Here is a 27,517-nt window from a genome sequence, read left to right on the forward strand (position 1 = left end):
TTACTATTTCTCAGCATGGCTCTGCTGTCCTGATATTGCCTCAAATCGGTGGCTCCTCCCTCGTGGAAGGAAGATGGCTGTAGTAGCTCCACGTTCAAGTCCAGCAGAAGTAGCTCAAAGTCCTAGCATTGAGTCTTTCTGTCTCTGATTAGCCTGACTGGGACCATATGCTTGTATCTGACTTAATCACTGGTGCCAGGTGATGCTCTGATTAGCTCATCCTGGGTCATATGCCCCCTCGAGCTGGAGGTGGCGTCAGACCCACTGGAATAACATGAACTGAGAGTTGGGACGGGTGGGATACCGGATGGTAACCTGGGGCTGTTACAGAAACTAGGGTAGGGTGAGTGGTTGAGTGTCAAAAAATAGCCTGAATATTTACTATAAGCTTGGAGTTTTAGAATGTATAAGGACACACACGATCTCAGGTTTTTCAGTTCCTAGCTGTGTGTGACTTTGAGCAAATGACAATATTGGTAAGCCTTAGTTTCTTCTTCTACATAATGAGTTAACATTAACCGCCTTGAGAGTAATAATGTGTGTAAAATAGCTAAAAAGAGTGCCTGACGCATATTAGGCACAGAGTAAATAGCTGATAAGAACGAATAGCAACAGATGAGTCCTGGAAGAATATATGCATTTGGCTAAAGCTTGAAATATGGTTAATGGTGATTTTCTTTGACTAATCTCAACCTGACCTGCATTAACAGATTAATATTTCCTAATGTGCTCAAGAATCAAGTCTCTCTGTGCATTTGGGTTAGAGCCAGGATATTTCTCCATCTATTCTCCTTCGCCTTTGATTTTAGTTATTGAAAAATTGGGTTGCTTTAGACTTCAGTTTTGAATGTATAATATATGGACTAAATGTGTGAATTAGAAGTTACAGAATTAGGCTTTGGAAGTGCTATATTATTTTTTTTCTGTATTTTTGCTACCCTTTAATCACCTAGGTAGTTCCAAAATCTGATGGGGTTGGGACACGGGTAACAAAAGGCCGTTTGGGAAGCCGGTGGTTATTGTAAGGCAATGTAGAGCTATTGGTTCATGCTTTTAACACTTAGAAACACTTCTGAGGTCCTTGAAGATACTTGAGTTTAGTGGGTGAGGTTCAGGTTTACCTCAAGAGACCCAGGCAACGGTGGGATCATTCCCAATTCTGTCTAAGATCTTGAAATTTGAAGCTGACTTTGGCCAGACTGTAGGTCTTCCAGATCTATTTGGCTTTAACCAGAACCAGAGGGCAACCCAGTTAACTGTGGAGGCACAAGGTGAGTATCTTGGGAACCTACCAGGTTAACCTACCTAGCGTTCATTTTCTTGCATAACAGCCTCCCTCCATTAAAAGCAAAAACAAAACCTTGGGGGATATAAGTGTCTTCAGAGACAGAAGGGCATTTTGGCAGTCCAGAACACCTTGACTTTAATTAAACTATGAGTTTAGAATTACAGTAAATTGAAACTAGAAGGAATCCCTCAGAGATCCGAGCATCTCGCCCTGCCCCTTATTTTACCAGAGAGTTTAAGGGACTTGCCCAATGGCAGAATTACATCTGTACCCATGGTTGTCATTGTATTAGGGCATCTTGTCCAAAAATACACCCCGTTCTCCCAACCCCTGCCATGGATAGACATATATACATTTGCCATAAGATTGAATTAAGTATACTTAGATACTTAGATAACAATCTAAAAAAGATGAGGGGATGTATGTAGCAAATCCAGTTTTTGATTTTTTTCTTTGCCCTTGTTATTCTGAGGTCAAGGAATAACTTAGAATCCTAAGTAGGATTTCATATACAAATAGCCTTAGGAAGATTAAATTACTTGGCTATTGTCTGCTTTCATTAGAATACGTAATGGGCTGTGAAATATGGTGCCAACATAAAAAGAAGGTGATACGGATACAGAGGGGGAGAGACCTTCCTGGGCATTTATAATAACCATATGTAATGGAAAATGTGAAATAAATCTAAGGTACTAAAACTTATTTTTTTTGTCTTTAAAGACTCTAAGCACAACTTTGAACGTTTCTATCATGAAGAGTTTACTGAGAAGTGCAAGCAAGTGTTTGTTATTTCCAAGGAATCAAATAGAACCTTCGAAATCTTGGAAAGATTTGCTTTAAAGGATGTGGGATTTGATTTTAACAGTGCCACAGCAGGTTCCAGTTTAGATTCTCTTCTCAGGTAAGATATCAAGAAATCTCCAGCCTTTTTAGGCTTGAGCAAAACAGTCTGTCTTGAGTGAATATGATCCCTCAAATTTCAACTGTCTTCCCCCACCTCCCCTTTTCTAAGCCATCCTTTCCTGCAAGAGAGGCCTCTGAAAAGCCACCCTTGGTTTAGAATTTCCTTATTAGATATCACTCTGCGTTTGCAAAGTTTTCCTGGCTATTTCACTTCCTTTCTTTCAGTCTCCTCAAGGAGATTATAAACTCTGGAGGGCAGAGCTTGCCCCCCCCCCCCCACCCCTGATCTCAGTTGGTCTAAGTAATTCCCGACAATGATGGAATGACCTGAAGGAGAAGAAATTAGGTCAGGAAAAATAAATGATGCATCTGTACAGTGTTGTATATTTTACAAAGAGCTTCCACATACATCATCAGCTCATTATTAATTACATTAAGATATTTAGCTAATGCTCATTGAATGCCTACTCTGGGCCACATTATTATTTGTGTTTGTGTATGGAACTGAATTATCTTACCCAACGTATGCACTCATTGTTTTATCCAGTGTCCTCCACATCAAAACCCCTATATCTCTCCCCACCTGGCACGGTGGCATACTCTGTTCATCACCTCCAGGCAGGAAAAGGCTGGGGCGTGAGGTAGGATGTGGGTTGTCTTCAGTGTCCCTCTCTGTCTCATCCGAAGAAATAGGGAGATTCTTGAGATCGTTTCCTTTCTTCCATCTTCCCCCTCCTCCTCCTCTTCTTACAACAGATCTCCTTTATTTTGTGAGTTTTGTATTTTGAAAGAAACCCACCACAGCAGCTGGGATGGCTCAGCCCCTCTCCCTCCACCATCTCCACCACCTCTGCCCACTGAGGTGTAGAGCTACCAACATGTTTGTGGTTCCAGGAACTCGTGCCAAGAGGAAGACGAGTTATTTGGTTACTACAACATGGAGCTCAGGCAAGGCTTTTAAAACTTAACAGGGGTTGGAATATATAGGTCATGTGTTAAAAAAAAATCTTAGGTTTCAATAGGCAAATCCATAGAGACAGAAAGTAGGTTAGTGGCTGCCAGGGTATGCGAGAGGAGGAGAAACAGGAAATGGCTCCTGGTGGGTCTGGAGTTTCTTTCGGGGGTGCTGAAATTGGTTTGGAATTAGTGGTGGTATTTGTATAACCATGGAGTACAGTGAAAACCACTGAGTTGTACACTGTAAAATGGTGAGATTTTGGTATGTGAATTATATCTCATGTAGGTTACAATTTTGAGTATTTCAGAGTAGATGAGAAATTTGATGATTTTTATTGCAATGAGGCAAGTCCAAATGTGCCCAATTAAGTATAATAATGAAACAAGTCCTTTGAAATTAGCTGTGTGGAAACAGGACTTTGCCATTTGGAAACAATACTTTGTACTGTAAGTTCCTGAATCACATGTATAGGTAACAGAAAGGGGTGTTCCTTTGAAGTTTCAAAACATCGTCTTAACAGCTGACCATCTAGAACAATAAGCACAGATTGCTTTGCAATGTTTTCATTTTCTATTTGTTCTTAAGAAGAAATCATTCAGACCCTAGCCTAATTATGTGGATGTATTATATTTGTATTTTTCCTTCGTTGGTTTTACCTGCTAAGTGCCAAGGAGTGTTCTAGACACAGGGAATGTAGCAGTGAACAAAGAGACAAAACCCCCTGCCTCCACAGAGCTTACATTATGGAGCTAGGCGACAAACATGGCAAATATGGAAAACATATAATGGGTTCAATGCCTTTAGTGCTATGGAGCAAAATATAAAATCTTGAAAGGGAATAGGCTATCTGGTAGAAGGTAGCATTTGGCTAACTGCTGGAAGCAGGTGAGGGAGCAAGCTATGCAAATATGGATTGGACAAGCATTCCAGACAGAGGGAACAGCAAGCACAGAGGTCCCGAGGCTGGAGGAATGGCAGGGAGGCCAGGCAGCTGGAAGGAAGTCAGGGCTGTAGGGAGGGCGGTAGGGAATGAAGGTGGACATGTAATGGATGGGGGGAGGGTGTGGGTCTTGTCTAGTATCACAGGTCATTGTAAGGACTTGGGCTTTTTACTACTTTTACCACAGAGCAGTGACATATGTCATGTATTTTGACAAGCTCACTCTGGCTGCTTGGCTGAGGAGAGACCAAAAGAGATCTTCAGACTGATCTTCCTTTGCTGAACCCGAATGTCAGGCTTATTTATTTGATTTCATTCACTCATTCAACAATTTATAATCAGTTACTGTGCCAGTCACAAGCTAATAATGGGTAAGGTAAGCCTGGTAACTGCCTCCGTGGAACTTCCATCCATAAAAAAATCACGAGGCACATATTTATTAAATCACAAATGTGTGAGGAACAGGGTTGGAGTCTGTCTGTAGTGATACCAGTGGACCTGGGAATCCTCTGCATATCTGGAAGTTCTTCACCACAAAAGTTAAGCAACGGGACAGGTTATACTGTGTTCATGCCAGTTCAGAGAAATCACATTTCTGCAGCACTACGGGCCGCAACACTCTGGTAGAGGAGCAGGCTACGTCTTAGTGAGTTACTAATAGTTGTGGTAATTTCCAATGTCGTGGGAGTCAGGATTAATGGGAATCCCTGGCATATGAATGCTTCTATTTTTTATTCTCTCCTGATATGATGTTATATGGAGGGCCAGTCTGGCGATGGTGGCTATGACCTCAGGAAGTTTTGGAAGCAGGGCAGATACAAGGGCGGTGGATTGCTGTGGAGTCTCCCTCCCTGGGCCTTTGGGCAAGTTGCGCCCTTGATGAACCCCAGGTTAATATTGGACAATCCTAGCATCTGTGTAGCTGGAAGGGCCTTCTAAGGTTACCATCTCTGTTCTAATTTTACATAGGACAGAGCTAAAGCCCAGAGGGCAAATAACTTACTTGGAGCCAAGTGAGGCCAAAGTTGAGACTAGAATTTCATATCTCTTAGAGAGAGATGCAGGACAATTTTTTTCTCCCTTCCTCCCTCCCTCCCTTCCTTTGTAAATATTCTTGACTACATTTTACCCCTTTATTTTTTTCAGAATAAATCCTCTTCCAGTTTACAAGTCTATTTTGCTCTTGTCTGGAGAACGTGGTTGTGGGAAGTCTACTCTGATCGCCAACTGGGTGAATTATTTCAAAAAGAAATACCCCAGCATGTTGATGATCCCTCATTTTGTGGGTAGCACTTGTGAAAGCAGTGACATCATGTCCGTGATACATTACTTCATCACAGAATTACAGTACAAAAACTATGGTACTGGAATCAAGCCTTTAACTTTGGAGAATTTTGTTAGAGATTAGATATTCTGTCTGCTGTTCCTACAGCTGATTTCCTCTTGTTCTGGTATAAACCCTGTATTGTCTCCCACCTCTTCCCCTCCCAGAGCTCAATTTCCTTCTTTCTTTTCTTTTTTTTTTTTTTTAAGATTTTATTTATTTATTTGAGAGAGAGAGAGTGAGAGACAGAGAGCACGAGAGGGAAGAGGGTCAGAGGGAGGAGCAGACTCCCCGCTGAGCAGAGAGCCCGATGCGGGACTCGATCCCTCCTTCTTTCTTTTCGTACTTCCTTCCTTCACCAAATATTAATTGAGTACCTTTATATGCCAGGGCACTAGGCAGTAGGGATGCAAGAGTGAACAAAAAAGTCCTTACCCTCATGGTGTTTTTATGTTATTGGGGTGAGTGAGACAAAGAGTTCACCAACTAAAAACAATACAGAAGGTTGGATGGTAAGTTCTATGAAGAAAAATAAAACAGAACCAGAAGGGAGGTAGTGTGTGGTGTGTGTCAGAACAGTTAGGACTTGAAAAGGGTGGCCTGGGGAAGCCTCCCTGAGAAAGGGACCTTTGAATACATACCTGAAGGAGAGCGCCAAGCAGGTATCTCAGGGATAACATTCCAGTCAAGGGAGACAAGTGCAAGGCCTCCATGGCAGGATGTGCCTCCCAACTATTGCTCCTCCTATTGGACTCCGTAACTGTTTCTTGAGCATGTTCATTTACTCACGTGCTCATTCAGTCACCCATTGCTGAGTATTTATTGGTTGCTTATTCTGTGCCAGACACTTCCCTGGGTTCTGGGGATGTCCGACTCAGGAAAATAAGGTCATGGCTCCCACAGATAACGATGTTCTAGTTGAGAAAGGCAGATAACAAATAAGCAACAAATAGTGATAAACGCCATGCAGAGTGATGTGATAAGGTGACAGGGTGCTAGTTAGGTTGAGTGGTCCAGGGCTGCGTCTCTGTCTTAGAATAACTCTAGCTGTGGTGACAACTAAGTTCCATTTCAGTGGCTTCTTGAATGAAGTCTGTTTCTCACTCATGGAACAATCCAGTAAGGGGTTCTTAAGTTAGGTAACAAATGGCTTTCTTCCATGTGATGATTTGGGGACACAGGCCTTTTCCCTGTAAACGAGGCTGTGTTTGAGACTGTGTCATCCCCTAGAGCCTCAGAGTCCTCTGCCTTTGGCTAGTGGAAGAGGAAAAAGGCACACCCGTTCCTTTAACACCATAGCCTGGCAGCAATCCAGATCACTTCCCCTGCCATTCTTTTGGCAGGAACTTGGCCGCCATGGGCCCACATGGCCACACTGGGAGTCAAGTGGGGACAGAAAGCTAACCCCACCCCGGAAGAGGAAGTGTGGACTTTTGCAGGACAAATAGCTATCTCTGCTATATTCTGGGAACATCTCATGGACAAGGAGGAGCTAGCCATGTGGAGATTAGAACGTTCCAGGAGGAGAGAACAGTTAAGGTAATACAGGTCCTAAGCCAGAAACAAAGGTGAGTTAGAAAGGAAAGCAGGCCAGTGTGGCTGGCAGGAGGTGAAGGCCAGGGCACTTCGGGTCTGGGCTTTGTTGCACAGAATGTTAGGTCAGATTCTGCTGAGTACAGTGGGAGGCCAGTGGGGGGTCTTAACCAGGGGAATGATACTAGATATGATTGATATCTTGAAAAGATTAAATAAAGTCAGTCTGATGTATGGAAAATGGATGTAGGGGAGCAAGTATGGAGGCTTGTTAGAGGCTACTGCAGTGGTCCAAGCAAGCGATGACGGGGGCTTGGGGAGGGCGGGAACAGAGGAGGTGGAGGGCTTTCGCTGGACTGAGAGTCTCCTGAGGAATTGCATGTGGCGCTTGAAGGACAGGAGGAGTTGAGGACAGCTTTGGGAAGCTAGACAGATGGTGAGGGCTGTGTACTGAGATGGGGCATTATCTCAATATGGGGATAGCGGGTGGGGACCGCAGGTTTTGAGGGGAATCAAAAGAGTTCTGCTTTGGATGAGAGAGAGTTAAGATACAAGGTGTCTATGGGGAATGTTAACAATTGTGGGGGATCTCCCTCTGTTCTAGGAGGTTGGGGAGCCCGACTGCTACTTATTAGCCGTGTGAGCTTCGGTGAGTTATTTTAACTCTCTGTGGTTCCATGTTCCCAGTTTGTAAAATGTGGGTAATAAAAGAAATGTCTTTTAGGTAGTTGAGAAGATTAACTAAGGTAAAGTATGAGAAATAAAGACATTTAGCACAGTGCTTGGCATAGAGTAAGCACTGATAAATAGCAGCTATTATTATTAATCGGTGTCTGCTGTGTATTTGCGTGTCTGACCCCACCTGCTTTTGGGAACTCGTCCCTTCTCCCGTGGGGCTTGTAGCCAAGCGTGCATTTGGGTATTGAGTGGGTATGTGGGGCTCAGAATGAGTTTTGATGGATGTGTATTATCTCTATATGATGGGACAGATATTTGAGCTCCTTTGTGTGAGTGTGTATGTGTGCGTGTGTGTGCATGTGTCTGTGAGTAAATAGGGTAAACACGTGGGCATGAGTTCTCTGCGGTTGCATTTCTCAGGGCATGTACAGTGGGTAAAATCAAAATCAGTAGCAGCAGGTGTGACTGGTTCTAGAAGACAACCACTGATCCTGCTCAGCCACAGCCCAAGGGGGTTCAGTCTGGCCAGACTGAGGAGACGAACTCAACCGACCGTGCCCAATTATGATTTTATTCCCAAAGCGAATTGTGATTTTAATGAGTGTGGTTTTAGGTACTGAAAGCTCCTGAAAAAACAGCTGCTGTCTTCAAAACAAACGGATCTTGAAGTTGACAAAGTAGAATCAATTCAGGAACAGCCTGTGAATAGCAGACACTCAGGCGACACCTTGTGTCCCTCAAAGGATACCCCCACCTCATTAACAGCAGGAGGCCAAGGGCAGGGGCTGGGCTTCTGCTCTTGGCCCACCTGCATCTTCCAACCTGGCCTTGCTACTTACTAGCTGTGTGCTCTTGGGCAGTTTGCTTAAGCGACGTGTGCCCCGATTTCTCATCTGCAAGGTAGGGGTGGGACTGACAGTATGTACATAAAGCTGTGTGAGGAGTAAGAGATACTACAGGTGAAGGACTTAAAAGAGTCCCTGGCACACGGTTGCTGTTAGTATGATTGTTGTTGTGGTTATTATTATTATTCCTCACTGAGCTAGAGAAAGAGGCAGAGAGAGGGGGCCCGCTAAGGGAAACAAGAAACTTCTGTTCCTTAGCTAGACTGGCGGGGGCGGGGTGGGGGGCGGCGGGGTGGGGCAGGCAATGCAGGAGAGTTTGCAGCCACAGCGGGAGGAGGCTGAGGGGAAGCACGGCACTCAGCACTCAGCTTGGCCGCGGGAACCAGGAAGCTGGGTTTCACCTGTGTGAGGTGGATGTGGGCAGAAGAGGAGGAGCTGCTGCTGAGAACACAGCTGGCCCGGAGGTCAAGTGCTTGGAGCACATTCGGCTTCTTTGCAGAGCCGTTCTCTGGGGGCTGAGGCCCCTTCAGCGGGGTACAGCCACAGCTCCCGAGGGCGCCTTCCCTAGAAGGGACATCGGAACGCCCCCCCCCCCCCCCCCCCCCCCCCCCCCCCCCCCCCGCCCCGTGCAGCTCACATTTCTGCTCCTCTGGCCTCACCCCTGCCTGCCTGGAGAGAGGGATCTTGCAGATAGAAGGGCCTGGAGTAGGGCGCCTGGGTGGCTCAGTCATTAAGCATCTGCCTTCGGCTCAGGTCATGATCCCAGGGCCCCGCATCGGGCTCCCTGCTTAGCGGGAAGCTTGCTTCCCCCTCTCCCTCTCCCCCTGCTTGTGTTCCCTTTCTCGCTGTGTCTCTATCTGTCAAAAAAAAAAAATAGACTTCCAACCTTTAAAAAAAAAGAAGGGGCTGGAGTCCGCTCTCCCTACTCCCACGCCCCTCGCCTGCCTCGCAGGCTGGTGATGTTCTTTCTGTGACACGCTTCACAGAAGGTCAGGAGAGAGCCACTGACTTTCTTATTTACTTGTATCCTCGCCCTGTTACCCCCAGAGCCCAGCGGCAGCCCGAAGAACAATGAGTTCCATTTACTGAACTGGCTTTCTGAGTGCCGGGCTCTGTGCTAAGGGCTTTATCAGCATCTTATTTAATGCTGTCAGCATCCAGCATTCTCGCCCCAGATAAAGAGACGGGCTCAGAGAGTCTGGCTCACGCAGCTATGTGTGGGCAGAGCAGGGCTTCAGACCAGGTCTTTGCCGAGCTCCAGGCCCCTCGTCCTCATTACTGCCCTGTCTTGCCTCCTTGAACCAATAGAGGGACACTTTGCTCTTCTGAATGATTTCCATCGGGGTCCTCTCGTAGCATCAGCTCCCAGGCGAGTCTGCCCTCAAATCAGTGATGTGGAATGAACAGAAATACTAACGGGACTTCTTGGCAGGGCTTGCCAAGCCTTGTGCCCTAGGCCCGGCTGCCTTCACCAGGGTCTCTGGCCTTTTGCACAATGGGTTTGGTCTCCCTGGAGCAGCTAGTCACTTTGGTCCCTCCTTGTCTGTCTGCTTCTGTTCCCTTCTACTGGAAGGCCCCTCCCTTTTCTCAGGTCAGTTGAAATCCTTCTCCTCCCTTAAGCCCTAATTTTTTTTTTTTAAGATTTATTTATTTATTTATTTGACAGAGAGGGACACAGCGAGAGAGGGAACACAAGCAGGGCGAGTGGGAGAGGGAGAAGCAGGCTTCCCGCAGAGCAGGGAGCCAGACGTGGGACTCAATCCCAGGACCCTGGGATCATGACCCGAGCCAAAGGCAGACGCTTAACAACTGAGCTACCCAGGCGCCCCAGTCCTATTTTAAAGAGCACCCTCTCGGGGCACCTGGCTGGCTCAGCCGGTGGAACATGTGATTCTTGATCTCGAGGTCATGGGTTTGAGCCCCATGTTGGGTGTAGAGAGTACTTAAAAATAAAATCTTTAAAAAAATAATAAAGAGCACCCTCTCAATGAGAGAGCCTGATGGGTGCCTCTCTCCTTCACCTCCAACTGTCAAGTGGCAAGGATAGCCCCGGTCCCATTGTATTTTAGTTTATGTGGGTGTCTCCCTTCAAGGACTGTGAGCTTGTTGTCCTGGTCCCCCATGACTTATACATGGTCCTGTCATTATTTGTGTTATATATCCCTTTATAGTCCTGGGAGTGCAAGGAGCCGTGTCTATTTTTTTTTTTCTTACTGTGGCACAGAGAAATTCATTTTTTCAAACAAGTAAGAAAAGAAAACTTATCTTAAAAATAATAAAAACATTATACTCACGCATATAAACAATATCAAAAATAACATGTGCTTGAACCATGTCTATTTTACTGGACATTTTCCCACTCTGTGCCTGACACAGGGCCTGACTAATACGGAAGTTCCTCCATAAATCCTTATGGAATGGCAAGAGATAACACTGCCCAAAACTGAAAAGAATCAATCACTAAGTCATTTCGTTGCAAGGTATTTTGAAACGGTATCAACTGACTTCTTTTCTCTCCCCATAAATTTACCTATCCTGACTGGGTCTTTGAACACTTGAGATGTTACTATTTAAATTAGGCAATAGGCCACTGTCATTGAGTAGAGACAGTTTGGCCCTAACAGAATAAAGAGACATTAGGATCATTTTCCACTGCTAGTAATTCTATCTTCAATATTATTTTGAGGAAAAATAATTTAAATTACCCCAAATGGGATTTTAAAAACACTGAACCAATGCTTTCCTTTGTGTACATAGATCTCAATCTGTAAGTATCTTCCTTGAGGTTTTTTTTTTTCCTTTTTTTTTTGTCTGGGATTATTTTTTTGCTGATTATTCTGAGTGATATTATGCTTTATGATTGTTAGGCTGTGTGTATTTTCTGAGGTTCATTCACCTCCGTTTTGTTACTTAGCCTCTGTACCAGCTTCATGCAAGAGGTGAGCAGTGCATGCCTTCCACATATGAGTGCTGGTGAATCATACACACTGGTGATGACCCACAGAGCTTGAAAACTCAAATGGAGTAACCTTTAAATGATGATATGTTGTTTGCAAGAAAACTATTAGCCAAATCGGTGTTTTTAAAGCTCTCACTGATGTGTGTTCAAGTTTCTCCACCTTCCTAGGCCTGTTTCCTTACTTGCAAAATGAGGATTTGGACTAGACTACATGATTTCCAGAATCCTCCTGCTCTAAACTTCAGTTACTTAAGGCCTGAAGTCTCGATATTACCCATACGTTAAAAATTTTGGGGAAAAAAACTTACAAAAAACTGAAAGGATGAAGCACCAAGATTAATTGTTCTCTTCCGGTTCTTGAAAAATATTTTTTATTGTGTGACACAAGCACAAACCATCTTTTTTTTTAAGACTTTATTTTTTTTTAAGTAATCTCTACACCCAACGTGGGGTATGGACTCATGACCCCGAGACCAAGAGTTGCACACTCCCCTGACTGAGCCAGAGAGGTACCCCTATCTTTTTTGATTCCTTCTCCTCCTTTATGTCTCACATTCATATATAACCTTCAAGTCATTAATTTTATGGTCATTTGCTAATACAAAAATATATTTAAAAATCAATATGTCCAGTTGTAGGTTAGGTAAGTCCCGGTGATGTTATGTATAGCATGGTGACTATAGTTAATAATCCTGTACTGCGTATTTGAAAGTGGGTAAGAGTACATCTTAAAAGTTCTTATCACAAGAAAAAAAATTTATTTTAAATTCTTTTTAAAAAAAAATTTAAGTAGGCTCCATGCCCAACATGGGGTTTGAACTCACAACCCTGAAATTAAGAGTCACATACCCTACGACTGAGCCAGCCAGACGCCCTGAAAAAAATGTTTTTGTATCTGTGTGGTGCTGGGTGGTCACTAGACTTAACGGTGGTGATCATTTTGTAGTGTATACAAATATCGAATCATTATGTTGAATGCCTGAAACTAATGTAATACTATATGTAATTTCTACCTCAATAACAAGAAGACACACACTACCCTCTACTACAATGTAAAGGAGAAAGATAAAGTAATTTATTATAAAATAACATGTTTTTCAATATGTAAACGCTCAGACATGGTTCTGGCGGAGGTCACAGTGGAGTAGGCAGGTGCCTGCCTCTCTATGGAAAATGACCATGGAAGTGATAGCTGTTAGCACAGACTGGCACTGGTGTGTTATATTCAAGGTTCAAGCATTATGAGCAATATTCCTATCAGGGCTATGATTTTCTGAAGTGGCGAACAAATCTTGGTATCATTTCAGATGAAGCAATATATAATCTTCCATCACTTTATCTGATAGTTGTATTCCTAGAAAATTCTATGTGTTTTAAATCTGTGCAAATTACTTTGCGTTTACATGAAAATGGAGTTGGTTTCTAGGTGAAGTAAATTGGTAAGGTTCCCCCCCTTATGTGACTGACAGAACATTTGAAAGTCAGGTAGACCCCAGGACACAGCGTCATTGTGCGTGAATGTCCTATGTTGTAGGACGTCTAGAATCCCCAGGCCTCCCCTGTTGAGTCCCACTGCTCTAATCAACTTCCTGTTTTTTGAATGTTCATGTACTTTCCTTCCTCCAGACCTTCACCTCTGCCTTGTCTTGCTTGATATACCCTTGCCCTCATCTCTACCTGTGCATTCTCCAAGGCTCATCTCATATGTCTTCTGCACGAAACTTTTCCTTATTATGATGGTTCTGCATCAAACTCCAGTAACCTTCAGACTCATATTCTGCCTTCAAACGTGGTTATTTGTGTACAGAACCCATTTTCACTTCCCTTCCTTTATCTTATAGATTATTTTATCTCCTCTTGGCAGCTAGCACAGCACCTTGCACATAACAGGCAGCCAGTAAGTAGTTGTTAAACATAATTACTCTCAGTGCTTCTAAGAGAATCTTAATGCATCTGAGAGACCAAATCCATTAAAGCTTCTTTACATAACTTGGTTTTCTAGATTCTAATATGCCTAAATTTCTATGGGAAACGTTGCCTTTGAAAAATAAAAGCAAGATCAAAGTTGTATATAGTAAAATATCCTTAGAATATTAGGTAGTTGAGGGGCGCTTGGGTGGTTCAGTTGGTTGAGCGTCAGACTCTTGGTTTTGGCTCAGGTTGTGATCTCAGGATCATGAGATCGAGCCCTGTGTCAGGCTCCAGGCTAGGAATGGAACCTGCTCAAGATTCTCTCTCTCTCCCTCTGTTCCCCCCCACCCCCCATCCCCGGGACATGCATTCTCTCTCTCTCTCTCTCTAAAATAAATGAATAAATCTTAAAAGAAAAAAGAGTATTAGGTAGCTGATTACAATTTTGGGTCGCTACTACAATGTCACTTGACCAGAATTTGAAAGTGGTCCTCGTATTACATCCTGTACCCTTTGCTGGTTCATTACCTAATTCTCCCTGATAATTTCCAGAATTCAAGGTCTGGGGTCCAATATTGTGGGTAGAGTAATTTAGGATTGGTTATGTCAGGTTTAATGTGGGCAAGGAGCGAAGAGTCTAGGCACCAGGGGGAGGACCACCTGGGAGTGGTGGCTGAGGCCCCTAAAGTGCCCCCTGACGTTACAGAGCTGCAGAAACTTCACAGACCATGTAGACTTCTCTTCCTCCCCATCCAACTCTTTGTAACATGGTCTATTTTTGCATTTTGGAGAACAAGAATAATGCTTTGGATCATACAAAATATTTTTTATATAAAATCCTGAAAATGTATAGGAGACATCTGGTAAATATCATCATCCCTTTTGGGTTGAGTATTTTTAGGCTGCTAATCACACACACACCTATATATGTCAGCTGTACAGCTGTGAATGGCACTCACAGTTCCCAGCCCCTTCCGCCTCCCCATCCCATTAACATATTCTAGCGGTGATGGAGACATTTTCGCCTAAATTGAGCAAATTCCTGTGCTCTAGGTACTCAGCTTGACACTGATCTTCTTGATGAAGACTCAAATGTGTTGGTCTTTTCACTTCTTGTGGAAGTCTTCATTGCTTCCATCAGTTTAAAGCCATGTATACTTGTCCTGGATGGAATTGAAGAATTGATTGGCATTTATGGGATTTCAGGACAGAAGGTAATCTCTTTTAAAAATAATGCCTATTTTATTGCTATTTTATTAAAAAAAACCCATAATTTAGAATGTCCGTAACATTTTTCCATTGCATTATCTATAGCTGCAGCCAGCATTGCTTATGGTTACTGCTCTCCGTTTCCTTGAACAAACACTTCTGTGGTGGCACTTACTGTGGGTCAGGCACCCTTCTAGGAACTTTAGAAATATCAACGGATAGAAGTCTCAGAAGAAGCCTATGAAAGAGAGACTGTGATCATCGTCCCTGTTTACATAGAGGGAATGGAGTGTGGAGATGTTAGGTGGCTTTATAGGACATCTGAAGATGGTGGTAGACTCAGAATTCAGATGTGGGCAGTCTGGTTCTAGAAACTGTGGCCTTTACTCCCGCCTGGTTCTGCCCCCTGCCTCCCTATTTTACACTTTTATCAAGCATTTGTTGGGCCCCTAGTATTTTCTTTATGTTGTATATTTTGATCTGCCTCATCTACACTGATTTTGCACATACCAAATTGGTTGCTCTTTAGTTTTTATCCCGTTGGAGATGATATTGGATCCGTGGAACCTCTAATACACCTTAGTATTGGTCATTACTTTGTGAAGCATTTTCTCTAAAACTTAAAAACACATGGACTTGTACATTATGTAAGTAATCTATGTTTCTTATAGAGAATATGATAAAGAACAAGAACACAGAAAGTTGAGCATACTCATAGTCTCACCACTGTTCAGCATTTTGGAGTATAGCCTTCTTTTTTCCTATGGATGTCTATACACACTCATTGATGCTTATGTCAATGAAATTACACACCATATTATTTTGTAATCTGCTTCTTAATTTAATACACAGCAGGCACCATCAATTCAACAAGTAATTATTGACCACTCAGTATGGGAAAAGCACTGTAAGCGGAGTCTGACACGGTCCCTGCAAACAAATGGGGCTTTCGTTCTAGCAGGGGATGACAGATGTTAATGATGCAATTACACAAATAAGTATAAGATTGCAACTGTGACAAGGGCTGCCAAGGATCAGTATGTAGTGTCGTGAGAGCTTCTAATGAAGGGACTTGGCCTTTGGGGAAGGCTCCCTGGAAGAAGGGCTCCAGGCAGAGCTGAGTGGGAGGAGAAGGGACTGTCTAGGTTGTTACCGGCCCCAGTGTAGTGCAGTGGTTAGGAGCCTGCCTGGGGAGCCAGACCCTTGGTTTCAACCCCAGCTCTGCTGTGTACTATCAGAATGAATTAGATATAACATTTAGCCCCTCTGTTTTGCAGTTTCCTCCTCTGCCTATCTAGAGGTTTGTTAGGAGGACTCAATGAGTTGGTGTATTAAAATTATACCTGGGATTTGATTTACAGGAGGATGACTGACTGACAACATGGAGAAGCCAGTGCCATTGAAAGAAGAAATTATATTTCCCAAGAGAAGGAGACACACCATGTCATACAGGGCCCCGGGGGGAGTATCACAGTGGCCAGGAGGCGGAAGACAGGAGCCAGGAGAAGGCCCAGGCCAAAGCCTTTATGGGGGTTCCCATGGGAAAGGCAGAGTAAACCATTCAGGATTGGCTAGTTTGTACAATTCCAGCAGGCTTTGTGGCATAGGGACTGTCCCTGGTTGTCTGGTCCCCGGCCCTGGGATGATGTAGGTCAGGGAAATATTGGGTTGGTGAGTGAAAGGCAGTTAAGAAGGCGGGTGGGGGGCATGGTCTTGGATTGGCTGGTCTGCACATGACAGGGATGTTCCAGGCAAGCTGTCCATCACCCCCAGGAATTAACTTGTCTTGGGAGGAGCAGTTTCTCCTGGATCTGTAAGGCCCCTGAGAGCTGGCAAACTATCAGAAGACACAAAAAATAAAAATCTTTAACTAATACAGTTAGTACCTGAAGACACATCCCACACAGTGCCGGGCTCAGAGTAAGTGGTCAGTGTTTGATAGTTGCTCTTATTATTATTATGGTAGTGGCGAGGGGTGGGAAAAGCTGTTAAAGGAATCTAAAAAGATCTGATTAGGTGTTTATTTTATTCCAAAATAAAGCCATTTAACTTACGATAGTATTGCGGTATAAAGCAACGATTCTTCAGCGTAAAACAGTGTTCCCCTTTTCAATCAAATGGTCCAGTTTGTACTGTTAGGTTTCCTTTGGCCATCACTGTAGGTCATTCTTCAGAAGCCTACGATTTGTCGGATTACTTGTTTGTAGGAATCTCTTTTTAGAGGTCGCGTTTGTACTATCAAATTCAAAACAGATGGATGAGTCAGTCAAATACAGTTCTGTGGGGTGAGAGTGGGTATTTTCTTAATCACCATATTGTTTGCTATCCAACTTACTGTTAATAACCTTAACCCTAGCCTTTACGCTGTACTTACTCCCTCTATTCCAGCTACTCTTAAGTTTAAAAACCATCAGCAAAGGAGTTTTAAGGTCTTTAAAGATTCCCAATGTCTTTGACTTTCTTCATCAGGCAAAAGATTTCTCTTGGCTGCCATGCTTACTGCCTCCTCATTGCAAATTTATCATGAGCACTGTCTCCTCCAGCTTGGCCTACAAGTCGCTGTGTGCCCGCCCGGACGTGAGGACAGTGGAGCTCCCAAGTGTAGGAGACGAAGAAGTGAAACTAAACATCTTTCAACAGTATCTCTTCATTCCCAACAAAGACCCGCTCCGACAGAGCAAACACACTTTGAGGAAAAGAACAAACCTGAATCCTTTAAAACTCACAATCCTAGCAAATGAGCTGAGAGAATGTAGAATCTACCGAGATGAGTATCAGTGTCTGAAGGAGTACTTAGAGGTGGTCTCTATTCAGGAGCTCTGGGAATTGATTCTGAAACGCTGGATTGAAGACTATAGCTGGACTTGCATACCAAAAAGGGCCAATTCAGACACAGTGGCTTCAGGAGAAGGTAGGCCTTGGCCAGTATTGACAACCAGCTGGGGCCCATGGGGAGAAAGATGTATGGTGAACGACCCAGAGGAGGAGGGTCTAAGGATAAGGTTGTCAGAGAAAATACAGGATGCCCAGTTAAATTGTAATTTCAGATAAAGAACAAATAATCTTTTAGTAAAAGCATGCCTCAATTATTGCATGGGACATACTTATACTAAAAATTAGTTGAATTACAGATAAATACTTCCATTAGAAGTATATCCCAAATTATTGCATGAGCTATACTTATACTAAAAATCAATTTGTTGTTTATCTTGAATTTCAAATTTAACTGCATGCTCTGTATTTTAATTTGCTAAATCCAACAACCCTGTGTTGGGAGCTCTGTGTTGACTGTAAAGAGAATTGTATTAGGCACGTTTTCCAGGAGTCTAAGAAATGGGCCTTTATTCTTTCTTTTTTTTTAAATATTTATGAGCAAGACAGAAAATGAAAGAGAGAGGGAGAGAGGGAGGAGCGAGGGAGAGGGACAAGCAGACTCTGTGCTGAGCCCAGAGTCCTACACAGGGCTCAATCTCAGGACTGAGATCATGACCTGAGCCAAAACCAAGAGTCAGATGCCTAACCGACTGAGCCACCCAGGTGCCCCTGGCTTTTATTATTTCTATAACTCAATTCTTTTGAGCCTATAGTCCAAGTGATGGCAGAAACCTAATTCAGTTAATCTAGGTTAATTCCATCAATTTAGCTGGTTTTCAGACAATTCAGGGTGTTTTTCAGTCAAGTGAGGATTTGTGTCCTTCCTGTGTCTCTTTTGGGTTGAGTTTAAATCTGAGGGCCTTGCTGCTGGGTGTCCTCGGTTGTCATCTGTCCCTGCTGTCTTCCGCTGAGGTGGTCATGGCCCCATATGGTCCACAGATACTGACGTTCCTCCAATTTTGGCATCCTCTAAGACGCCTGTGTTCCCATCTGTTCTTGAGTTGTTTGCTCTACGCTGCCATCAGCCACCACTTTCCCTCATCTTAATGTGAGGAGGCCCCTCTCCTCCACTAACATCTGCACCCTTCTGGAGCCTACAGAAGGTAGGCTTGTGGGTACTGAACATTTGTGACAGAGCACGTTGGTTGCTCACTGCACGCTTGGAGCTCCTGGCTCTGTAGGTCTCCACATAGTGATTTCTGCTCTCTGGTCGTGAGGGCAACAGGAGATCTGCAGAGCTGCTGTCTTCTAGGCTTCCAATGGGAAGCAGAGTGCAGGCTCTCTGTACTCTTGGGTCCCCAAGTGCATCTGTCTGGTGGGTCCTCTCTCCCTGCTCACAGCCTGGGTGCCGGGGACAGCACAGGCCCCTTCACAGAAACCCACCCGAGCAACTCCATTGCTCTCTTTCCTCACTGTCTCCTCCACCTTTCTTGGTTCAGTCTTCCTTAGCTCAACCTGTAACTGTTTGAGTCTGTTGTTTGTGGTTAAAAATTTTTTCCATGAGTTGGTCAGGAGTTTGTTTTTTGGTATTCAAGAGTCAGTCTTTTGAGAAGGAAAGTTTATTCTCAAGGCTGTTATCTCTGCTATGAGCTTCAAAATTCTCTTCTGAAACTTGAGTTTCTGCTACAATAACCTTCTCTGAAGGATGATGAATTTAGAATGGAGCAGGGATGGGGACGTGGGGGTGGGGAAAGAAGCAGAAAATGCTTGGACTGAGAGATATATTGGTTGGCATGACAACATATTGTCTTGCCCCATTTTTTGCTCTAGAGTATGCATTTCTGCAAATAAAATTGATGGCAAATTTAGTGTACCCTCCCCCACCTGCAAAGAGGTGAAAAAAAGGTCTTTGTGCCCTGAGAAGGGTCACACAAGCAAAGTGACCCATGGCTGTGCCCATGGCTGTCCCTTGTTGTCCAGCATCGTGCAGGAAAGCCCAGGCCCCCTTCTTCTGAGGGACTACTCCTTTCCCTGGCTGACTTTCCTCCTGATAGCACTGCCCACTGACCTGTCCTCAAGTCCAGGGCACTCAGCCACAGGTCCAAGAAGAACTTGGTCAAACTCGGGTCAACCTCAGAAGAAGCTTGCACGGCTGGGGCTGAGCAGCTGCCTCTGCTTAACAATTGCAGGTGTTTGGGATGCATGCCCCAATCCTAGTACAGGAAGTCCATTTAGAATGACAGACACTGTCGTTTCTCTCAATGGCCTTAAGGGTCTCTTTTGAGTTGTTTGACCATAAAGCCAGTGGGAAATCCAGCTCTGGCTGAAAAATCGAAGGGTCAGGTGAGTCATGTGTATAGCTGCCTCGAGTGGTATCTGTGAATGTGGCAAGAGAGCAACCATACAGGAAAACCATTCATACCCATACATGCAAATTTGATGTTTGCGAATCTCAAGAAAGACTGCTCAGTAGTATCATAATGGGCCAGCTTGCCAGTTTGGAACCGTAGCTCACATGGATGTATTAGTTGGGACAATGTAGATGATAACTTAATGCCTGAAAGTCTGGGCTCTGAAGCCAGGTTGTCTGTGCTCAAATCCCCATTCTGCACTTATTTCTGTGTGATCTGGGTAAGTTATTTAACCTCTCTGTGCCTTATTTGTCTTATTTGTAAGACAGGAGAGTTAGGTAGTATCTACTTATAAGACGATTAAAAGAAAAGTTGTTAGTTGTATAAAACATTTAGAATGATGCCTGGCAGGTGGGAACTCTTCTTTTTGTCATCATTGTCATTACGTTTTCTTAACAGCGCTGGATGGCTGGGTGGTCGATGCTCTGTGCTTATTGAGCATCTCACATTGTGGATTGACTGAGGATGAGATATTCCAGATTTTGGACATGCTGGGCTACAGAGATCATTACAAGGTGACCACGTTGCACTGGGCTGCCTTCCGCAATGCCACCAGACAGTGGGTCCAGGAGAAGCCCAATGGCCTCCTGTACTTCAGGCACCAGTCCCTGCGGAATGCTGTGGAGCACAAGCTTCTTGGTAAGGCTTGAATCTGTGCGAATACCTGCTAGTTAAGAAAAGGGAAGTTTGCATGCAAGGGAAAACTTGTAGCTGGCATTTCTCAAGTACAAGTGAATCTATAAACACGTATAAACATGGTGATAGAAATTAATACTTGTACCTACTTGTGAGTTACAGAGACCTGACATCAATGGATTTATTCTCTCTTCCATCCCAGGATTTATTCTCTCACATGAGAACTTTCTGGAGGTAGGTTGCCCTATTGGCTCCACATAGTCACCTGGGACCCCAAGCCTTTTGTGTCCCTGATCCACACACTAGCTTGCCTGCTCAAGGTCACCTCCTGTTCATGACTGCTGGAAGCAGCATGGCTGCTGGAGCTCCAGTCATTGCATTTTGGGCAACAGGAAAGATGAAGAGAAGAAGAAGGGCTTGCATTTACTTTTAAGGAGCTTTCCCAGGTTTCCACCAACATTTCCACTGTGTCTCCAGAACTTTGTTGTTTGGCCACCACTAGATACAAGGAAAGTTGGCAAATGGAGGTTTCAACAGATGTGTTGCTACTTTAAACCACGGTGGGCGTCTGTCACTAACAAAGATGAGGGACGTGGTTATTGGGTAGGCATTAGCAGTCTCTGCCCTAATTCTGAAATCAAATTCTATCCCCTTCTGAAAGGATAGCAGGTCTGAATCTGAGACACGGTGGCAATCACAGACACTTGACCTAGAGGCAGAGCCTCTATTCATACAGAGAACTTCAGGTGTGAGGACTTAAAAAAACCTTTAAATCACAGCCTCTGCAAAGATGCTAAGCTCTGCACAAATTTCCTTTTAAGTTTACTATGTCCTCTTTAGCTTTCTTTTTTAAAAAGATAAATCCTTTCCACTGTTTCCCTCCTACATTGTCATCATTTTTACCACCTCTGAAGTTACATAACGTGGCAAAGAGAGCAGGGTGAGGAATGAGGATGTTCCTAGGTGTGATGTCAGCTCCTCTGTTCACTTGGCCTCTGATGGTTTGCAACACACCCTGGCTCATCATTTTCCCAAAGAACAGTAACACTCTTGGAGGTGCAGGAATGAAAGGGCCATGGTGTGGCTGTTAAAATTCTGGGTATAGGCTGTACCCCTTCTCTGCACTGTGAGCCCCAAAATAAAGCACTGCTGGCAATACTCACTATTGTCAGAAAAAAAAAACCCAACTTCTCATGCTGTAGAATCAGGACGTGAATACATCTTTCCTGGAGGCACGGGGAATTGTAATTGCAACAATTCACTTCCACGTGGCCTGAGCATGGGAAGCAAGCACAAACTACAAGGAGAAAAATCCCAAAGCTAGGGCTAGAGGACTTGAGTCTGCAATGATATTTTTGGTAAAGGACTATCTTTTGACATAGTTTGTCCAAATGTCACATCCATCATTTTGGGGCAGACTAGTCTGTCACGTGCATGTGCATGCATGCTCCTTTCCTTTGAGATTAATACTCTGGTATTATATTCAATTTGTAATTTAAATTACTCCTATCAAACATGCTTTAGAGGCGTGCTTTGATCCCTGGGCTGTGATAGAGCAACCTCTTTCCCCTTCTGGTACTAAAGCTGAGGATTCTCTGGTCTTGCCTACTTTGTGTGTGGGTGCCCGCGTGTGTGTGTGTGTGTGTGTGTGTGCATGCATATTAGTGGGGTTGAAAAGGAAAAGGGCAACTAGGGAGGAGAGCTGAAAAGCTGGGAGATGCTCTTCTAGTGCTTCTAGATCATTATCGTGGCTTGTCGCCCCTGGCCATCATGGGCACCACTTTTTATTTAGTGCTTTCACTGTGCCAGCCACTTCACATACATTATTTCCTTTATTTCTTGTGTACACAGAACATCCTCCGACTAGGCTAGGTCATTTCAATTCTGGTTTCCACCCACCTCCTAGAAAGTCCTCACCTTCTCCAGGTGTCTGTAGGAGTCCCTGAGACTCAGGAGATCTGCAGATTGTGTTCCATGGGCTCCCCCATCTGTTGTCTATAGTCACCCCAGAGAGGCTCTTCTGGTTTGTGCTTACTGATGTGGGTACCTCCAACTGCCCCCGTGAGGCTCACCGTGAGAAAACAAGGCCTCATGCTGAGGTCCCCCTCCTTTTGTCCTATGGCAGCCAGACCTCGAGGTGCCAGGATGGTGCTGCTGTCCAAAGGGGGAATAGGTGTTTTCTAGGAGACCTGAGCCATGCAAGCTTCCTCTCCCAAACTCTGTCCTTCCTCAGGATCTCAGGGAGCCCTTCCTGGAAAGAGCCCCTTCCTTTTCTTCTTAGAACCCCTCACCCTGTAAAAGCTCGAAAACCCAGTCTATGAAGCCCATTTTGCAGCAATTGTTGAGCAGAAGGAGTCAGCGTAGCATAATGGGTGAAAGTGGGGTCCTGATGCTAGATTGGGGGAGAGTCTTGGCTTTCCCACTTTCTAGCTGAAGACTTGGCTACATCATTTCATCACTCTGTACTCAGGTTCCTCTTCTGTAAAATAGTAAGTGAACCAACCTCAGAGCATTATTACTAGTAAGCAAGCATTCAATCACTAATTCATGTAATTACAAGTACTTAGAGTAGGTTTGGCCTGTAGTAAATTCTTGAGAAATGTTAGCCATTATGAATTCTCCCTTTGTTTGACTCATCTGTCTGCCCTGTGGCCTTTTATCTACCATCTTTCCCCAAATGACCCATGCAAATCACCTGGTGGTCTTGAATTCTGTTGGTCTAAGGATTCTTCCATTTCATCAGATACCTTTAAGCAGGTCTGAATTCCCTGGGCCCTACTCCAGTTACATTCGATAGATGTTTTGTTTTTTAAAGATTTTTTTTTTACTTATTTATTTGAGAGAGAGGGCATGAGCAGGGGGAGGGTCAGAGGGAGAGGGAGAAGGCTCCCCACTGAGCAAGAAGTCTGATGCGGGGCTCGATCCCAGGACCCTGGGATCAGGACCTGAGCCAAAGGTAGATGCTTAACTGACTGAGCCACCCAGGTGTCCCCATTCAATAGATGATTTTGCTGAATGAATGCACAGCTGTTCCTGACAGTTGGTTTTTTGGCCCTGCTGTTTCTAGAAGCTTCCATATCCGTTGTTTTGAGAGCCAATACTAAATGTCAGTCTCTAGTGTTTGCCTGCAGTGGAATCAGAATCTGGAGATCTGAGCACAGGAGAAGAGTTATGAGCTACCTGCAGGTGATGCTGTGGTCATGGTAGAGGAGCAGCCTCATTTCACTGTCTTTCCCTCACTCCCAGGCCTGTATGCTGTTTGGCAGAGTCTACCTTCTTTCTTACCGACAATCACCATGGCTTCTATTATAAACAATTTCTTGTTAAGAGCAAGGACTTTAGAATCTGACAGAATTGGCATGACCCTGTGAAAGGTGCTTCACTTTCTAAGACTCAGTTTCTCACCTTCAAAATGGGGATAATCACAGTATTTACCTTGAGCGTATTAAAAATGTTAAATATGCTTAATGTAAGGTACTTAATATAGTATCTGGCACAGTGATAACCACTGTGGTGGCCATGACAGCCAATTGCCAATATTTCCAGCCCCTCCACCCACCATGGGAAGCACTTCCCAGTCCCTTTATTGGGTGGCATCTTGTGACCAGTTCTGTCCAATGGTTGTACGTGGCTCCTGGCAATGTTCAGATGGCTGCTGGTCTCTCAGTCCCAGAGTGAGCAGACCTGGATTTGGAGGTCCAGCCAACATGTGATGGCATGATAAACCTTTGCTGTTTTAAGCCACTGAGATTTTGGGGTCGTCTGTCCACACAGCATAATATAGCCTGTCATGAGAGAGAACAACACTACAGAAATGTCAGCCAATCAGTCTGTCTGTGATGATTGTACTGAACTTGGTATGTACGGATGATGCCATGGTCAAGCCATTCCTCACATCTCATGCAATTGGAGGAGCACTGGAATTGAGTCAGAAGGTTTGAATCTTCTTCAATCATGGGCTGGCCAGAGGCCAGCCACCTGGTCCCTCTGAGTTTAAGTAGCTTTGTTTGTCATATGGGGATTGGATTAGCCAGGGTTCTCCAGAGAAACAAGACCAATAGGATTAGGTCTCTATCTCTATATATCTCTATACAGATCTCTAGAAAAAGATTGTGAGCGTTTGGCTTATGTGATTATGGAGATTGGGAAGCCCCAGGATCTTGCTGTCTACAAGCCGGAGGCCCAGGAAAGCTGGTAGAGTTGGTGGAGTTGGTAGAAAGCTGGTAGAGTTAGTAGAGTTGGTAGAAAGCTGGTAGAGTTGGTAGAGTTGGTAGAAAGCTGGTAGAGTTGGTAGAAAGCTGGTAGAGTTGGTAGAGTTGGTAGAAAGCTGGTAGAGTTGGTAGAGTTGGTAGAAAGCTGGTAGAGTTGGTAGAGTTGGTAGGAAGCTGGTAGAGTTGGTAGAGTTGGTAGGAAGCTGGTAGAGTTGGTAGAGTTGGTAGGAAGCTGGTAGAGTTCCAGTCCAAGTCCAAGGCCTGAGAACCAGGGGAGCCAATGCTGTAAGTTCTAGTCTGAGTCTAAAGGTCCGAGAACTCGAAGTGCTGAGAAGTCAGAGATTCCAGCTCCAGCAGAGAATGAGCTCGCCTTCCTCTGCCTTTTTTCTATTCTGGCCCTCAGCAGATTGGATGATGCCCATCTGCCTTGGTGAGGGCGATTTTTACTCCATCTACCGGTTCAGATGAGAATCTCTTCCAGAAACACCCTCACAGACACACCCTGAAATAATACCCAACCAGCCCTCTGGGCATCCCTTCGTCCAGTAAAGTTGACATGTAAAATTACATGGGAAAATCACAGATTTTCATATCCTTTCATATCTCACAAGGTTATTTCGTAAAAAGATAAACTCTGTTTTCTATGACAGTGTTCTGTGCACTTCAAGCATTGTGTTTAATACTCTAAATCTGGGATGCAGGGTGATATTTGTTCCAGTTCTCTTTCTCTCTCATTCCCCAACCCCCTTCCCTATTTATGACGCACAAAATTGCCCTTGCCTTGCCCAGTGGAAGAGGGGAGTTTCCTTCTTCTTCCGTGGGTTTCTGAATCACTCTACATGCCACCAGCTAGCATGAAGTCTCTCCAAGCACGTAGAGAACCTGGAATTCATTCCAATGGAAATGCAGAACAGTTATTTGAACAATGGGCTCCCCTTCTATTACGGCTCTTGTGAAGAGCTGGGCTTGGTGGGCCATCCAGCAGAATGATTCATCTTGGAGAAAAAGCTTCAAGCAGAATATTTAAAATACTTCCATTTTGCCTTTCAAGGATGAGTATCTCTAAACTTTTAATGCAACAATACCCTTTTGTTTTTAAGAAGCTCGTTTCTGGGTAGTATGATCTGTTGGAATCACTTCTCTGGCAGTGAAAAATATAGTAATCTTGGCAGTAGTGTCCAATTTGTCATTAGTTTGCTCAGCTTCCCCTTGGCCTCTATGAGACCCAGGTGCAGACTTACTTCTCCAAACCTCATGTCCTCACATATTTGAAAGTGCTTATGTGGGTGGCAACCATGATGTATATTTAAAGTAGAAAAAAGTAGCTTACACACATTTCTTGGGGGAAGGGGAAGAGAGCCTGAAAAATGAGCATGCTCCCTAGCTTTTCAAAATCTGGGTCGGTGATCATAACTGTAACTAATTCTTTGGTAAATTCGGGTGGACTTATAAGAAGATACATTTTTAACATTTCAGGGTTTTTTCCAAGCTCCCTGTTTATTGTATCTAATTATGGCCACAGAGCTGTTATCTGCTATAGTGTTCTCATATACTAAGAAGTCAGATGCATTCCACTGTAATTGATTTGTCAATAGGTGTGCTCACTCCTGTCAGAGAAAGCAGTCCATATACCTTTCAGAACCCAACGAATCACAGGAAAACACATTTCCACCGAGTCTTAGTCCGTTTCTTCCAACGGCAGACAGTTTTCTGGAGAGTGTATGAGGAGCTGCCGTGGCACATGAAAATGAGCGGCTCCTGGGGGGACTTGTGCAGCTTCCTCTCAAGCCCCAGGTAAGGCTTGTTCTTTCTATACGGTGGCATTCGAGCAGATCTCCTTCCTTTGCTAAGCACTGCGCTGACATGCCCACGTTTCCCTTAAGCAGGGCACATTCATTCACTTACTTGGTCAACCACCTGTTCATTCCTTCGGATGGGCCCCTCATTTGGCATCCGCTTCTGTGGCTGACGGATTCCTAGTGTCGCTCTGTTTGATCATCTGGCTCTCAGAGTGTTCCCTTGCCTGCCCTTCTTGACTCCACGGGGATTCCTGTCAAAGTTTGGAGGATTACAGAGACAGGAGGGCTTGTAGATGGGCTAGGATAAAGGACTGACCACATTCTCCTGCTGGACCCTGCCTTCCCTTTCTTTCTTTTCCCTCCTCTCTACTCCTCTCTGTCCCCCGCCCCCCACCTTCCTTCTTGTCCTCTTATGTACCCCTTGGCAAACATGTATCATTGACTCACTCTGAATCCCAGCTCTTGTAGGCCCTGGGGATGCAGGTGGGAATGAGACGCAGCTCTATCTAGCAGGGAGCATGTGGAGCCAGAGAAGAGCTACACATGGGGCTCAGTGCTTCACTAGAGCAGAGACTCAGAGCTAGCAAGCTTGGGAGAGGGAGGGGCTTGCTCTGTGTGGTGGATTCGGGGAGCCTGCCTGGAGGAGGCGGCCTCATGGACAGATAAGTGGCAATGGCTTTGACTCCTTAAGAGTGACAGGCTCACATTTATCTGGTGACCTACCAAAGTCATAGTAGTTAAGGAGTTTATGAATAGGCTGATGGAATGGGGCAAACGGAAGAATAGCTTCCTTCAAGACACGAAATACTAAAATGACTTACATTAATTCTTTGTGTTGCAAGTATCACAGATTTTATATCAAAGATCCAAAACCCAAGCTTCTGGACAGGGCTGCACCTCATCCACTACTGGAATGTGTTGTCAGAAGTTGGATACGATGCTGCTGGGGCCTATTTATTCACAGTGGCCAAGATTAAAGCTGATAAGTGCCATAAAGTGAAGAAGAGACATACCCTCTCAGGTACAGTGAGTCGCTATGGTGGAATAGTCTGTTTTGCTGGGATGTAACGTGGCCAAGAGTTACTATTCTCCTGTTTC

The 27,517-nt window shown here is 44.4% G+C and overlaps 1 protein-coding gene across 1 annotated transcript in view; it reads left to right on the plus strand.

Moving 5' to 3' along the window:
• Positions 1-27,517, plus strand: part of LOC113922529 (putative tetratricopeptide repeat protein 41) — a 69,363-nt gene that overhangs the window by 2,359 nt on the left and 39,487 nt on the right. Inside the window, exons 2-8 of the mRNA XM_027594519.1 lie at positions 2,009-2,190; positions 5,228-5,450; positions 14,393-14,553; positions 17,018-17,459; positions 20,173-20,412; positions 26,216-26,414; positions 27,262-27,440. Of these exons, the coding sequence (XP_027450320.1) occupies positions 2,009-2,190; positions 5,228-5,450; positions 14,393-14,553; positions 17,018-17,459; positions 20,173-20,412; positions 26,216-26,414; positions 27,262-27,440 (1,626 nt within the window). The remainder of the gene's footprint in view (positions 1-2,008; positions 2,191-5,227; positions 5,451-14,392; positions 14,554-17,017; positions 17,460-20,172; positions 20,413-26,215; positions 26,415-27,261; positions 27,441-27,517) is intronic.

Source organism: Zalophus californianus, chromosome 9 (genome assembly GCF_009762305.2).
Source record: "Zalophus californianus isolate mZalCal1 chromosome 9, mZalCal1.pri.v2, whole genome shotgun sequence".
Classification (NCBI taxonomy): Eukaryota; Metazoa; Chordata; class Mammalia; order Carnivora; family Otariidae; genus Zalophus; species Zalophus californianus.